Source organism: Anolis carolinensis, chromosome 5 (genome assembly GCF_035594765.1).
Source record: "Anolis carolinensis isolate JA03-04 chromosome 5, rAnoCar3.1.pri, whole genome shotgun sequence".
NCBI lineage: Eukaryota > Metazoa > Chordata > Lepidosauria > Squamata > Dactyloidae > Anolis > Anolis carolinensis.
In genome coordinates, this window is record NC_085845.1 from 196,587,539 (window position 1) to 196,604,118 (window position 16,580).

General features: G+C 44.2%; 1 protein-coding gene across 10 annotated transcripts in view; it reads right to left on the reverse strand.

Annotated features, from left to right (window-relative positions):
- Positions 1–7,416: 7,416 nt before the first annotated feature.
- Positions 7,417–16,580, reverse strand: part of gata3 (GATA binding protein 3) — an 88,478-nt gene continuing 79,314 nt past the window's right edge. For 9 of the 10 annotated variants that reach the window (XM_062983281.1, XM_062983282.1, XM_062983283.1 and 6 more), the window contains 2 exons: positions 11,869–11,994; positions 7,417–8,825 (listed from right to left, as the gene is read on the reverse strand). In XM_062983281.1, the coding sequence (XP_062839351.1) occupies positions 8,541–8,825; positions 11,869–11,994 (411 nt within the window). In that variant the 3' untranslated portion in view covers positions 7,417–8,540. The remainder of the gene's footprint in view (positions 8,826–11,868; positions 11,995–16,580) is intronic. The other variant, XM_062983290.1, reaches the window with a different exon arrangement.

A 16,580-nucleotide genomic window follows, 5' to 3' on the forward strand; every position in this document is an offset into this window, starting at 1 on the left:
ATTGTAATCCCAGAGAGTCGGCATACTCTCTATCGATGAAATTGTTGGTAGCTCCAGAGTCTATCATGGCGTGGATCATGACGGGTCCCCTTTTTGCTGACCATAATGTGACCACGAGAAGGAACAGGACCCCGGTTGGCGGCTCTTGGATGGATTTTTTGACCGGGTTGGCGAGCCTCTCTACACCCGGTCGTTGGCTTCCCCCGCCGGCTGTGTGCCAGTCGGCTCAGACGCCTTCGACTCCGTGGAGGACGCCGCCGCAAGACGGGCGGCAGGCTTCCCTTTGGCTGGGCACTCTCTGGCGAAGTGGCCCCCGTTCCCGCAGTACCAGCAGAGGTTCAAGCGTTGACGACGGGCCTTCTCGGCGGCATCTAGTCTGGGACGTACATTGCCCAACTGCATCGGCACCTCCTCGCCTCCTCTGGGGTATGGGGTTGGCGGCGGGGGTCTCCACACCGGACGTGGCTGAACACTGGCGGGAGCGGGGGGTTTTGCCCCGGCTCTACCGCCCTGGCCTCGAACCCATTGTTTCCTGTTGGCAATCATGACTTCAGCCCGTAAACATTGATCAATGAGTGCCTCGAGGGAATGGGGAGGATCCACCTTGGAGATTTCTTCCAGCATTTCAATGTTGAGACCCTCCCGAAATTGTCCTCTGAGGGCTACATCGTTCCAGCCGGTGTTGTGGGCCAGCACGCGGAACTCGGCTATGTACTGAGACATGGGTCTGTCTCCTTGAAGGAGGCGCCGGAGTTTGTGACCGGCTGCCTCCAAATTGTCCTCGATTCCCCAGGTCTCCTTAAGGTGATCCAAGAAGCGTTGTGCTGAACTTAGGTGGGGGGAGGCTTGATCAAACAGGGCCGTCGCCCAGCTAGCCGCTGGTCCGTCCAGAAGACTGTAGACCCACGCCACCTTGATGTCTTCTTGGGGAAACTCGGCATCACGGGCCTCTAGATAAGCTTGACATTGGCGGCGGAAAACATGAACCTTAGCAGCTTCTCCAGAAAACTTGGTAGGCAACGCCATGGCCGGGAGGCGAACTCCGCGCTCCCTCAACCCTTTTATTTCTCCATCCTGCGCGTTGAGTCTGTCACGGATGCGGTCCACTTCGTCCTTGCTGATGGTGTAGCTGAGCGGCTGTCCAGCCGGCGCGGCTCCGGTAGACATCCTGGCCTCGGTTAGTTGGTGCTTATGGGTGGCGGAGTCAAACTGTCACGACCCAGGCGGCAGAGGCACCAATAACCATACACAGAGGCCAGAATCTAACTAATATCTTTATTGAAGGAATATATAAAGTTAATAAAAACAAGTATAGAAAATAGTCCAGAATTAGACCCTTCAGGAAAGGTCAGAATTAGTCCAAAAAAGCAATGTCCAATAAGAAATATTAAGGTCCAAAGTTGTAATCCAATAACCGAAACACTCACTTTGCCAAGCAAAGTGAGGGGAGATGACAAGGTCCTTAGTCCATAAAACTTGAGCGTGGCTAGGAAATAACTTGATACTTGAAACAAGGCTTGAACGTGGAACAAGGTAACTAAGAACAGGAACAAGGTCCGTGGAATAACTTGGTAAAATCCGTGAACCAAGGCAAGGATTAGTCCTGGGAAACAAGGCAAAGTCCGTAGGTAAACAAAGGCTGGGAAGCAAGGCGAAGGCTGGATAGCAAGGCAAGGCTTGAGCTGAAGCGAGGCTTGAATCGGAGCGCGCTGTCCAAACACAACTCGCCCCGTAGGCTGACGAATTGACTCCGCGAAGTTGCTACGCGGGCAAAACACCTATATAGAGTCCAACTTTCTCACCAAAGCGGTTCTCTGGGAATCAGAAACGAAAGCTAAACTCTGAGACCAGATGTTAAACTCCTTAAAGATTCTCACGAGAACCAATGTTAATTGGCAACATTCTTAGCTGCTATCCTCGCACTCCTGCGCGAAGCTGAATCCAAACTTCTCTGTTGTTTACAAAACTCCCGGCGCAAGAACACGGGAGAAGTAGGCTCTGGGGTTGTTTGACATACTTCTGGGGCACAACTTTCTTGCAGGTGCAAGGTTTCCAGATCTGCCTGGGAAGGATCTGGCTGAGAGGAATCCAGTTCAGACTGGGAAGGTAAAAAACCCAAGTTTTCATCTTCATCAGGGATTACAATGTCCTGAGCAGGACTACAAGGCCCATGGTTCATCACATATATGGACCTCTTCTCAGGTCCTGGGTTTTTTTGCCCCTGACTAAAACCCGTGATTTGGTGCTGTCTGGAAGCACTCTTAGGCACATATGTCCTGTTTTTCCTTTCACAGTCATCCTTGTGTAGACTCTACTTCATTTCAGATGTTCTGTGAAATATTGAAGGATCCCAATGAAACACAGAATGGTACCCCATCATTCTATCTGCAGAAGCCAACCAGACTGTTGAATTTTGAAACACAAGACAACATCCTCTGCATGTTGGAGGGCAGTCATAGTGTTGTAGTAGAGCCTGTGAGTAATGTTACAAACAGTAGTATGGGTGCCAGAAGGGGGAAAATGGTTACTCGGGAGCATGAATCTGATGATGAGCAGCAGAGAAAGAGGATCTGGGACATACTTACAGCTCCTACAAATGAAGAGTCGTTTGAGGGATTCTCTGGGGACGATGGGTCAATGAGTGAAGGAGAAGGAGACACCATGGATTGGACTAAGGTAAGAGAAGTGCAAGCTATTTGTGAGGCACCAACAACTAGTGATACCTTTATGGGGTTCTCTGGGAATGAAGACTGCAATCAGGGGATCCAACTGATTCTTGGGGGGATCTAAGTCTTGACAGGAGATGGAGGAATTGGAGGGAGAGTCAAGGGAATTCACGTGAAGAGCTGAGAGCAGCTGTGGGGGATGGTGATGGGGCGGTGGTCAGTTCATCTTCTGATGGTGATTTGTAGATAAAAGTGGGTTCAGGGATGAGGAATCTTTGCAGAAGGCAAGGTGTTGATGTGCATTCGTGTGCTGTGTATTGAGAAAGTTTCTTGTAGTCTTACTGCTGCCTGTTTCATGTTCGGCATTGGACTGGGATCTGCAGTTTGGACCTGAACCAGTTTGGCTAAAGACTCTGCTTCTGCGGACACTGGAGCAACGCTGTTTTGGATTCCTCCTGCTTCGACCTTGGACCGGCTGATGACACTTCTCTTCTTGCAACTCCCTTTTGTTAACCATTTATGTACTGTGCCTTTTTGTTTTGCCTTAGAGCGCTTGTTTGACTTGTTGTTCTTTGCATCCAGTTAATCTGGATTACATTTCTGTTTACCTTTTGGACCAGGTCTGGTTTGGGTTTTTGAGTTTTGACCAGTGGAACTGCATTTAAGCATCCCTGTGTCCTTTTCCTTTTGTTTCAACAAACTCTGTTTTGAAGGCACTTTTAAGTCTGGCTCTTTAAGGCGTCTGTGATTCCAACACGTAGCATGTCCTGACCCACAGGACTCTGATTATGTTTCCAGTATCTTGCTGCTGCCTCTCACAATCTGCTGCCCTGGGCAAGTGCTTCGTTTTACCTAACAATCAGGCTGGCCTTGCTTTATTTATGCATGCTTTAAGCTCCCTTTTCACAAGTTCTGAGCTTGACCTTTAGCCTCGATAAATAAATACACCACAGAAGCTGAGATCATATTGTGTAGAAAATGTTTTCCTCCTAACCCCCACCCTGTCTGAATGTTCATTTTCTAATACTTCTTGCCACTGTGCTCTGGTGTTAAAGACAGTCAGAAAAAATCCACTTGTGGTTTTTCAGAAGCTGAAGCAAACATTCAAAATATACCTCATTTTTGAAGTTAACTTTGTTGGAGTCAACACTTTTTGTTGTTATTGCATTCTTATATTTTTAGAGAGAAAGAGCTCTGTTTTCAGGATTGGCATGCCTTGGGTGTCTTCTTCCAACCTCTCCTTGCTCAAAACTTACCAATTCTGCCTGAAGGAGAGGAGAAAACCTTTGCATGTCATTTATCATCATGTCTTTTAACAGCTCTCCTGGTCATCCATTTCTGAGAGAATACAGTTGAGAGGGAAGTCACTTGGAAGTAGTGAGATGACTATGCAGATGAAGAAAGCGTGGTGGAAGGAAGCTTTGAGGACCTTACTTTTTTCTATGCCAGAGCAAGATATGAAAATGGAGGAAAGCTAAAGCACTGAGAAGATGGGAGTGAGATGAAACAAGAGAGATAAAATAGATTGTAGGGAGCTTCAACTCTTGAGTTCATCCAGATGACCCTCTGCGTCTACAAAAGTCCTCTTAATACTCAGGAAGAATGTTTTGTAGGCTGATTTGTTACTATTATATCCTATATTTCTTCCAATGAGCTCATGACGATGCGCAGTACTATACATGGGATGACTTTCCCACAGTTTCACCTCCCTGTGGCTGCCACTCCCGAAATGTTGGTGGGAATCTCTCAGCCTTCCAGCACAATTCTATGGTATACTCCCACCTTCAAGGATCTGTACAAATATTTGGAGAAGTGATGAAAGGAAATTAGGTAAGTGAGCAGGGGGGTAGAAACTCTTCCCAGCTATGGGAAGCATTGTTTCCAAGCCTTCTTTAAGGCTTTACCAAATCCTGTTTTTGGACCTCATTTGACTACTTAGCAAGTTAGGTTTAATTAGGCAATTGCAGTCTGAAAATATAAGGTGTTGTTGAAGGCTTTCGTGGCTGGAATCACTGGGTTGCTGTGAGTTTTCCAGATTGTATGGTCATGTTCCAGAAGCATTCTCTCCTGCTGTTTCACCCACGTCTTTGGCAAGCATTTTCAGCAGCATGGCTTTGAAGCTGCAAGGCCATTCAATGCTAATCAAGGTGGCCAATTGTAGCATTCACACTTGCCTCAACCAGACAAGAGTTCTTTCTCCCACTCTGGACTTTCCACAGATATATGAACCCCACTTGCCTAGTTTCCAACAGACCTCACAACCTCTGAGGATCATTGCCATAGATGTGGGCCAAACGTCAGAAGAGAATGCTTCTGGAACATGGCTGTACAGCCCAGAAAACTCACAGCAACCCAGTGAAAATGTAATGTGGTTCAGTACTGTCTGTGTTATCCTCCGGGGTATTGGAATGTATCCGTCATGAATAAGAGGTCTTACTGCATCTGGTGCTTCTTCTGATCATGTTGACCTCACAAGAAGAAATCAGGCTGAGACAGTTGGGATTGGCTTCAAGTCACTATGTCATTTCCATGACACATTGGAGACTTGAACCCAAGCTAACTATGATAGCACATTGCAAGCCTTATACTATTGACCATATCTATGCACATGAATGGAAGAAGACAGTCATGGTCTAATCCACCAACATTCAAGGAATTCAGCTACAGTAATACGCATCATATTTTGGAAGGGGGATCAAGGGCTCTGCAAAAGGTCCTTTCACACTACAGAGTGATAGCACTGCGATTCCAATTTAATCGTGGCAACATCTTGTGAAATCTTGGGATGTGTGTTGAGTGAGGTACTAAAATCCATCCCTAAACTGCAAATCCCAGAGTTCCATAGAATCGAATAATGACTGTTAAATTGCAATCATACTGCTATCATTATGTATTGTACAAAGGCCCTCACAGTCATATCTGAATAGGCTCTATTTCAGTGGTTCTCAACCTGTGAGTCCCCAGGTGTTTTGGCCTACAACTCCCAGAAATGCCAGCTGTTAGGATTTCTGGGAGTTGAAGGCCAAAACATCTGAGGACCCACAGGTTGAGAACCACTGTTCTATTTCATTTCAAACATTCATTGTGGGCTCCATGAATCCTGGTGTGGTAGAGAGGTGACAATATAGCAGTGTGTTCTACCCTAACCAATGCAACTCATTACACTATGTGAACATTACCGAAGATATGGAACTGCATGCATGAAGGCCATTTCTGTGAGTTTAAGAGACAAGAAAAATAATATGCATAAACAGGCAATGTTCTTATAAAATGTTTCAAAGAACCCACAGAGACTGAAAAGGAATTTCTCTTCCAGATACTACACATTTGACTAATTGGTGAAAATTCTATTGGGAGTCCCAAAAAGATTAGATCTGTGTCATCAGTGGGACTGACATAAATGTTGATTCACCCTTCAACAAAGCCGGACTAACCCATAGGGCACTGAATGCATGAAATACGTCTGGAAAGGACTTTCTTCCTTATCTTCTGATCAATGCATTATTTGTTAGAGAAGTATGTGCCAACCAACTTGCCATTTGTCCTGAGGATGTTTTACCCTTAAGGCAGCCATTCAGACTGCAATTTGCCTGACTCAGCATTGGATACTACTAATTCTGAACATGGCACTATGCTATTCTGAGCCATTTACTATCACTACTCCAGATAGACCATATTTTCATTGAAGCTCACTCTACATAGCCATCCATGCTCAGTGAATTGGAGAAATGGGGGAAGAAAAGCATCTGGGTTTTCTTGTGTGTGTCAGAAGGGACTTGAGAACATACTGCAAATCACTTCTGGTGTAAGAGAATTGGCCATCTACAAAGATGTTGCCCAGGGGACGCCCGGATGTGTTACCATCCTTGTGGGAGGCTTCTCCTGTGTCCCCACAAGCTAGAACTGACAGGCAGGAGCTCACCCCATCTCACGGATTTGAACCGCCACCCTTCAGGTCAGCAACCCAACCTTCAAGTCAGCAGTTCAACCGGCACAAGAGTTAACCCATTGCATCACCATGTCTCCTTTATAGCATCTGGGTATATCCCTGTAGTGCAGTGGTTCCCAACCTTTGGGTCTCCAGGTGTTTTGGACTTCAGCTTCCACATTTCCTAACCCCGTGGCATAGTGGGTTAAACCCTTGTGCCAGCAAGACTGATGACTTGAAGGTTGGGTTGCTGACCTGAAGGTTGCCGGTTCGAATCCCACCCAGGGAGAGCGCGGATGAGCTCCCTCTTTCAGCTCCAGCTCCATGCAGGGACATGAGAGAAGCCTCCCACAAGAATGGTAAAAACATCAAACATCCGGGCATCTCCTGGGCAACGTCCTTGCAGACAGCCAATTCTCTCACACCAGAAGCAACGTGCAGTTTCTCAAGTTGCTCCTGACATGAAAATAAACTTCCTAACAGCTGGTAAACTGGCTAGGATTTCTGGGAGTTGCAGTCCAAAACAGTTGGAGGCCCACCACATGGATTACAGCCTTGTGATTTTTCTTTCCCCATCATTTCGGGATGATTATTCGTTATCCAAAATTTAATGTGTCAAGAAGTACGGTCTTCTTTATGATCTTTTGTGGACCCTGACAGATTTTGGTGATGTAAACTTTTCATACCTTACTACAGCAGTGATATGGCGAAACGTCAGGAGAGAATGCTTCTAGAACATGGCCGTACGGCCCAGAAAACTCACAGCAACTGGATTTAAGTCACAGAGTTCCCATCCTTCCCAAAGTACAGGCTGACATCAAATCAACAGAATTTAATCTAGTTTATTCTCCAAAAAAAAGGAGGAAAAATATGAAAACAAAACCAAAACCGCAGTTCTTAACACTAGCCGTAAGTAAATTTTTTACAACCATTCAGTCTGTATCATAGGATGAAATAAATCTACATCTTGTCTTATTTTGGTGCTTTGAGTTATACATACAAACAACAATTACAAGAACTTGTTCACAATGCGTAAAGGCCCGGACAAACTCATCGTGGCAAGAAGCAGAATGTCACATCAATTGCCCCGAAACCGTTCCAAAAGATCCCCCTTAATTCAGAGGCCCATAACCTGGAATGAATGATTTGCCTACTACTTGGATTAATTTATTTTTAATGCATCAAAACAACTTGAGCCAGTAAGTGGAGAAAGAGAGAAAGAGAAAGAGAGAGAAGCAAAACAAAATAAAATAAAAACCAAAAACCCACAACTGGCAGTTTGTCCATTTGCCGGTTTGACCTCATTCCTCTTGGATCGTACCATGGATTGTTCATCTCAGTATTTCGTTTGTGGTGCTTTGACCAAAACCTCCGAGCTCTTTCTTTCTTTCCTTCTTTCTTTCTATTTTTATACAGTGAACCAGATGTCAAAGTCTTCTCCAAAAATGTACATGATTACTTACAATATAAGTTATACAGTGTTCTGCATCGACCTGCTTGGGACTGGGGGTTTCGGGGGGGAAACAAGGATGTCAGGGTGTCTGATTGTATCATCTTCACAGCACTAGAAACCCAGTTCAAGAGTGACTTTGTGTCGGGATGGTTTATTCACAAATGGGATCCCAAATTGGTGGTGGGAAGAACACATAGACCTTTGAGAGTACAGCAAACAGTCGCCTTTCCTTGAGATAGTTCATTTGAATGACTTCACCTTTAACATTTTCTCCTTTTTGTTCCTTTTTTACTCTTCCTTGGTTGATTATTATTATTATTATTTCTCTGCATCCATTTCCCAAGGGCTTTGAAAGTTCCAAAGATGCTCTCGCCAGCAACAAAGGCAAGTCTATCAAAAACCATACCTCTCCTTTTGAGAACTTTAAAGAAAAGCAAGTCGAGCGGGGAAGTCTCTTTCTTTCTTTCTTTTTCTCTCTCTCCCGGGCGCACGCTTAGCCCATGGCGGTGACCATACTGGACGGATGGTGAGGTCCGAACGACAGGCTGGAAGGCGGGTGCATCGGGGTCGGCGTGGTGAGCATGTGACCCGAATGGCTGAAGGGCGAAATGTGGCTGATGGAGGACATGTGTCTCGAGAGGGCGGCCGGGTTGAAGGAGCTGCTCTTGGGGAAATCGTCCAAGCTGTCGTGGACCTTTTTGCACTTTTTCGACTTGCTAGACATTTTTCGGTTTCGGGTCTGGATGCCTTCCTTCTTCATAGTCAGGGGTCTGTTAATCTAAACAACAAGTCAATTAATTTTTTTGTGGGGTCATCGCATCACACAGTCCCGCTTTCCCAAAACAAGCACTCGTTTGAAAAACATGGCAAGGGTGGTCAGACCCGACCCAGACTCTCCCCATGGGCCTTATCCTAGTAAAGTCTGGCCAAGTTGAGAAATGGAATAACCAGACTGGGCTGTAGCGCAAGCTGGTTAGCAGCCAGCTGCAATAAATCACTCTGACCAAAAGGTCATGAGTTTGAGGCCAGCCTGTGTCGGGGTGAGCACCCGACAATTAAAATAAAAAATAGCCCCTGCTCATTGTTGACCTAAGCAATCCGAAAGATAGTTGCATCTATCAAGTAAGAAATTTAGGTTCCACGTATATGTGGGGAGACTAATTTACGATACTATAAAAATCATCCAGCCACCGTTGGAATGAGGAAGTTGCCATCAGAGTGGATGATGAAGTAGCTGCTCTCCCTGTGGCCAGAATCAAGCATACCCTCAGGAAGCTGGAAGCTGGAGAAGGTTTAAATTGCCTCTGCATCTGTCTCTGTGTGGTGAAGTGTGTTAAAGCACTGAGCTGGAGACTGAAAGGTCCCAGGTTCAAACCCCCGGAGCGGCGTGAGCGGCCGCTGTTAGCTCCAGCTCCTGCCAACCTAGCAGTTCGAAAACATGCCAATGTGAGTAGATCAATAGGTACCACTCCGGCAGGAAGTTAACGGCACTCCATGCAGTCATGCCGGCCACATGACCTTGGAGGTGTCTATGGACAATGCCGGATCTTCGGCTTAGAAATGGAGATGAGCACCACACCCCAGAGTCAGACATGACTGGACTTAACGTCAGGGGAAACCTTTACCTTACTACTGTCTCTGTTCTATGTTTATATGGCATTGAATGTTTGCCTTATATGTGTACAATGTGATCCACCCTGAGTCCCCTTCGGGGTGAGAAGGGCGGAATATAAATACTGCAAATAAATAAATAAATAAATGTCTATTCAGTCCACAAATTAAAAGTCTGAATAGTGGCTTGTTGAAGTGACCCAGGTTAGAAGTTGTTTGTCTTGGTTCATGTCCCAAGACCATCATATTGGCATTGAACAATCTAATATTAATGAGGAAGAACACACAAAATGGGAGCCTGCAGAAGTTTGCTTTTGGCTGAGCCAACTGGGAAGAGCAAGATTTCACCCACTCCTCTCCTTTCCCTCATTTCTGAATAAATCAAGTAGACACAAATTTTGTACTTTGCGGCAATTGGAGTACCCTTGCAACATAACTTTTGGTGAGACACCATCAGCCAGAATTCCTCATGGCCATGGTGTCTGGAGTAACTAGGGAGCTATAGTCCAAAAAACTATTTGTAATGCTCTAATTCAGGCCTGCACAACCTGTGGCACTCCAGGTGTTTGGGCCTCCAACTCCCAGAAGCCCTAGCCAGGTTGTTAAATGGTCAGGAATTCTGGGAACTGTAGTCCAAAACTCCTGGAGGTCCACAAACTCCAGCCTCCTCCACTCTCCAGATGGGTTACACTACAGTTCCTATCATCCCAAGCCAATGAGTAAGCTGTCTGAGATAATGGGTGTTGTTCTCCAAGACATCTGGAAGTCCCCAGGTTGAGGAGTTGCTTGATCTAACCCAGATAATGATGGGGAGTTTTTTTGCAAAGGAAATTAAAACCAGGAGGATGTGGTTTCTTAATATACGTTTCATTCTAAACTTGAACTTGCTTGACATTGGCTGAGTAGATACAGGACATCATAGGCTAGTACAGAGACCATCCCATTAGCTACTAACTCTGGTTTTCAACTGGTTTTCAACTGGTGAATCATGTGTTTCATAAGAGTGGCACCTCTTTGTTTTGCTGTTCATGTTGTCCTATTTCTTTTAATGACAAAAGTGAGAAAGCTTCTGTCCTCCAGCTTCCATTAGACTGAACATCTCAGCAGCTTTCACCAACATAGCAAGTGGTGATCAATGCTGGGACATGCAGTCCAAAAAGAATTATGGGTTCTCCTTTCTTTGTGATGAAAAAACAGTATACTTTCCAACATTTCACAGACAAAAATTGGTTGTCTGACCAAGCAATATCAAAATGCAGTCTAGATGGCAGAAGTTGTTAATGAAACTCATTAATATATTTTGCTTGGCTCCGTGTATCCCAGTTTTCACCTGCGAAATAACGGAGCATATGGAACAGAGTCCATAGGAGGGAAATAATCTACATATATTTTAGTTTCGGTCCCTGACAAAGATCATCTTCTCATCTTGAGAAAAACATCAGGGGATTCACAGAAGACATTGGACAGAATTTTTCTGTTTCCTTAACTCGCCTTAGAGAGGAGGGAAACAAGCAGAGGGTAGCTAAACCACGCTTAGGTCAGAAATTACTAAATGCATTTTGAATAGCTACCCCCATTTAACCTCAAATGGATGTGGAAGGGGTTTAAATGGGAATTTCTGCAGGAAGGCCTCAGCTCAGAAAGTGTGACATAAAAGCGAGAAAAAGTACAAGGGACATCAAAGCAGAGCAATTCAAATGAGTGACTCCCTGAGTCATCCAGTGGTATTATTCCAATGGAGCAAGGACTGAAAATGTCCTTAAAAGGTCTTTTCATTATAGTTGCTGAGTAATCCAATGTGACACTATTCTACTCTTGTTTGATAGGTTCCTTCTGTAATACCTTAGCTACCTTTATATTGCTATATGAGATATGAGATGGAACTCTATCAGTTACCATATATAAGAAAGCCAAACTCATATCCTGAGACCCATTTCTGATGTAACTAAAACAGTAGCAATAGGACTGGAGGATGAGTTATGAGTTTCACCCAGGCCAGGTGATACTCATCACCAATTTATACCTTATTAGCAAAACTTCGCTTAGGATGTATTATCATTAAGTGAGGTGGATTGAAGTATTATTGCATCTGGGGAGCCCAAAGGAGAAGTTGCCCAGATGATCTCTGCAATTAATTCTATTTTGCCATTGCACTTCTGCTTTTAATTTAACCTCAGAGGCATTCATGAGAAAGTGACCATCGCACTTACATTGTGGAGCTTGTAGTACAGCCCACAGGCATTGCACACTGGGTCGCCATTGGCGTTCCTCCGCCATAGGGTCGTGGTGGTGGTCTGGCAGTTTGCGCATGATGTCCCTGCCCTTCTTGCAGCTGACTGGAGAGGAAAGAGAGAACACAACACATCACAACACCATCAGAGGTGGACGCTTCAAGAGCATGAGCAGAGAAAATACAACCATCCCAAAGATGCATTGCAATCGCAGTATAATTATGGACAACTTCTCATGTCCTTAAAAAAGGATTAGATCTGGATGTAGTCTAACTTAAAGAAGACCCATTGAACTTCCTGGGATTCAGATCCCACTCATTTCCTTGGGTATTTTCAGATCCAGATTTGCAACAAAAGACCCACTGATTAAATAAATTAAAATTAAAAACATTGATACATTAGTTGTTATTTTTACATGATACAAGTTATTTTTTTATTGATGCTACCATAATGCAACAAATAAGAGAAAATCTCTCCATTATTTTTCCATTTATATGAGGAAACACAAACAAGTTCAAAAAAATTAGAGCCAAGGAACATAAGAAGTGACAAGAGAAATCGTAGTCCCTATAAACATGTGCAGAGTGCTTTCCTTGCACCAAAGGACCACTATAGTAAGTCCAGGGGTGAAAGATATCTAGGCCGGGCTGTGGCACAGGCTGATTAGCAGTCAGCTGCAACAAATCACTCTGACCAAGAGATCATGAGTTCGAGGCCCGCCCGTGCCTGCGTCTGTCTCCGTCTCTGTTCTATGTTACGCATTGAATGTTTGCCTTATATGTGCAATGTGATCCGTCCTGAGTCCCCTTCGGGGTGAGAAGGGTGGAATATAAATACTGTAAATAAATAAATAAAATAAATAAATAATGTCCATGTTAGACAATGCCAAGCGTGAACTGTTATCTTTCTGCCTCTTGTTATAAAAATCTAATTTTTATGCCTTAGCACAATCTTTGCTGGGTTGTGACCCAGACATGTTGGACTAGAGATCCCATGATCTCCAGCGCTAGAAATTGGGCTTTGTTGTGAATGATGGGAGTCAAGTGGAGGGTATCCACCAGAAAGTGACCACAGAATCACACTGGAGGACCTACAAAGACCTAAAGACATGTGCTCTCTATGAATCTCTAGGTCCTCCAACACAACTGTATGGTCAACTGCTTCTCTAGAGAGAACATATTAATCAAAGTGGCAAATAATAAAATCCGCTAAAGTAAAACCCACAGATGTGAAGGACTGACTAGTATTTTGGCAAATTCTAAAAACATTTCCCATTTATTCTTCCAATATTTTTATTCGTGGCTTAAAAAGTTTTTAAAAGTCTGCATTTTAATGTCCATTTTAGAGATAGCTGGCCAAATGAGAATAAGGCCAACTGCTTTGGAGATCAGAACAAGAGGCGTTTAGCTAACAGCTGATGCCCTTGGCCATTACCTTATTGGAACTTGCTTTCTCTCACCAACAAAATATTGACTCTATTGCATCATATTCCAGAAGGGAAATTGTATTTAAGTGACAAGCTTCTTTGTTGGCCTGCTATCTGCCTGCCAGCTTTTCAGCTTGGTTTAAAAGCCAATTTAATGCTCTAGCCATGCCAAGGGAACATGGTGCTATATCTACCAGAGGTTTGGTTCAGCCTTGGTTTATCCAATTTTAATGCCACTTAGAAGATGCCAAGGATGTATTCTGAATAAATGGGCCCAGCAGTAATATACTGCAGTGTGTTGAAAATATACTCCATTCCCTTTGCCAGCCTATTTCCTCCTCACTTTCCAATAGTATTCTGCGGACTCTGGTCATAGACAGTGTAAATACGGCTCTTTAGGGCATCCTCTCCTTTCTAGGGATTTCTTTTTCCTAAAAGATTGTTTATACTTCTAGAACAACTGGGGTTGCCCTGGGGCTGCTGACATATCTCTCATCCTTTATTGGCATGGTCCTGGTATTTAGTTATGAAGGTTATTAAAATATATAAGTTGTAAACAACTACTGTGGATCAAGGGACATTTATAGTCTTCCCTGTATCTAAGTCACACATTCTGCTATGATTAATTCCCCTCAAAAGTTGAAGTTTTGCCCCACAAAGCTTCTGTTCTGAGCCCACGGCTTGGAATTCCAGCCTATTTTTACTTGACAAGCTGAATGTATAATGTAAGTAAAGTACGTGCCTTCAAGTCAAATAGTAGTAGTAGTAACCCCATGAATTTCATGGGACATTTTGAGGCAAAGAATACTCAGAGGTGGTTTTGCCATTGCCTTCCTCCAACATGTTCACTAGCAATCTGCCTTCCAAGTACTAACCAGAACTAATCCAGCTTAGCTTCCAAGATCCAATAGGATCTGGCACTTTCAAGGTATTTTAGGCCCAAGGTATATTAGCAACATTTCATAACCTGGAAAAGTCTAAAATGCATATTCATGCCCCATACGATTTTGGCATTCCACATGGAAATTCAACAACACCCTAAGTCATATGTATGTGATTGGTTGTAAAATATCAATTGCATAACCTCCAACTGTCCTGATTTTGCATGGACTGCCCTGATTAATTCTCTGCAATTGTGTTTTTTCAGCTGCTTTTAAAATGTCACAGCTTCTATCTTCTCCTTCCACCTTCCCAGTCTGTCCAAAGTCTACTTCAGTTGTTACAACCTTAGTTCAAAAGTAGTTTGCACTCAGTCAACCCAAGGGGAGAGAGGTGAGCATGGAGCATTGCCTTTCTCAGTAGGCTCAGCAAAAGCAACCACTGCAGCTCCTGCGAGCTTGTTCCTCTTCATTATTTTTGTCATCTTGACTGTCATCTTGTTGCTTGCTTACACAGGACCTGGTTTTGTTCTGTAAAATGTCAAAGAGCAGGCAGCTGTTCCTCAATACCCTAGATGGGATGCCTGCAGTATAAGGAGTCTGTTTTGAAAATATCAGCCAAGGCTATCTTTCCATTTGAAGCCCATTCAACAAAAGTGAGATACTCAATTTAACAGAGCTCACTACTTCGTCATGAAATTGAGGCAACAGTTACTTCCAGCAGTTTATGATCATTCCTTTATATCATATTGCATCAACGGTCTTGACACAACCAATATTTTCTACAGCAGGATTTCTGAAATTCTGCTCCTCCAGGTGTTTTGGACTTTAGCTCCCAGAAATCCCAGCCAGCTTACCAGATGTTAGGAACTGTGGGAGCTGAAGTCCAGAATATCTGGAGGAGCATAGTTTGAGAAACTCTGCTCTACAAACTAGTCCTGAACAACACATGATCCACCAAGCAAAAGCACACACCACCAGCAGGAATTTACAGAAGCCCATGGATTCAATAACCTTATATGGTTTTGCTGTATACATGGGCTGCAAAAACTAAAAAATCAAAGGAGCATAGTTGGGGGCTGGAGGAAGAAAATTGACAAACACAACAATAGGCAATGATTGGTGAACCCTGAAGGCAGAGTCAGTGTGCTCCTGGAAACACAACTACAGCACCTTTCCCTATGTCAGTTAGGCAGTACGGTCTACTAGATGGTTTTAGTCTTTAGACATCAACTCCCAAAAGCTTCCACCAGCCTGAACAATTCTAAGAGATTCTGGGAGCTGAATCTAAAACCAACCTGAGAACCAAACTAATGGTCGGAGTGCTCTATTTTGTCTAGAAGTTGCTTTTCTAGTTCTTGGGCAGAGATCTTTCCCACCAACTCCTTACCTTATCCTCTTAACTTAAGATGCCAGAAATGTAAGGTGTGGAGGGACCTGCATATTTATTTGCTTGCGGCTCGCTCACTTACCCAGTGGTTGCCAAGTGTCACTGTGCCAGGTGAAATTTCACAGAATTACTCTGCCCAAGTCTCTGAGAGGGAGACATATCTCAAGGCGAGTGGCACTAGACAAGCACAATGTTTGATTTTTATACGCTTGTTGGCTGTAAAGTCTAGGCACCCATCTCCACCCATTCCCAGCTGGTGCCAATGCTCTACAGCTCAGCACAAAGGTGTCTCTATGTGTGTTTCATTTGTGAAGCATCGGGACACCAAAGGCTAGGACCGAGGTGATGAGACTGGGAAGAAAGCCAGTGTCTGCCCTTTGGAACAAGGTAGAGTGCCGGTATTTTGGCTCATGAGCCTAGTATCAGAATCACTGAGTCTGGGGTGAAACTTCCCAAGAGCTAGGATTGAGACCTATCAGCAATGTAGGGGGAAAATGCCACTGTGTCATGTGTGATGTACAGACAACTAAACATGATGCAATTGCTGAAGCACCTGTATGCATAAAGCAACCTGTGCATAACGCAACTCTGGACCCCACTTTTGTGTCCCTAAAATCCCCCAACCCCCTTTAAAGCAACACACAGAAAACCCCCTAAATGCAGAGATGGGATTTTGGAGGGATCTAGAGGGACCTTGGCCCAGGTGCGCCTATAAGGAAAGCTAGCAAGCACGTCAGTTATTGAAAATGCTTTCTTTGCCTTCTCCCATCTACAAGTTGTCCTGCTGCCTGATTAGCTGAGTTTTATCCAAAGTCTAGGTCAGGGGTCCCCAAACTTTTAAAACAGGGAGCCAGTTCACAATTCTTTGGACCATTAGAGGGCTGGACTATAGTTGGCCACCGAGCAATAATAATTAATAATAAATAATAAAGAGGGTTGGAAGAGACCCCTTGGGCCATTTAGTCCAATCCCCTTTGCCTTTGTGCTCCAAAAGCAC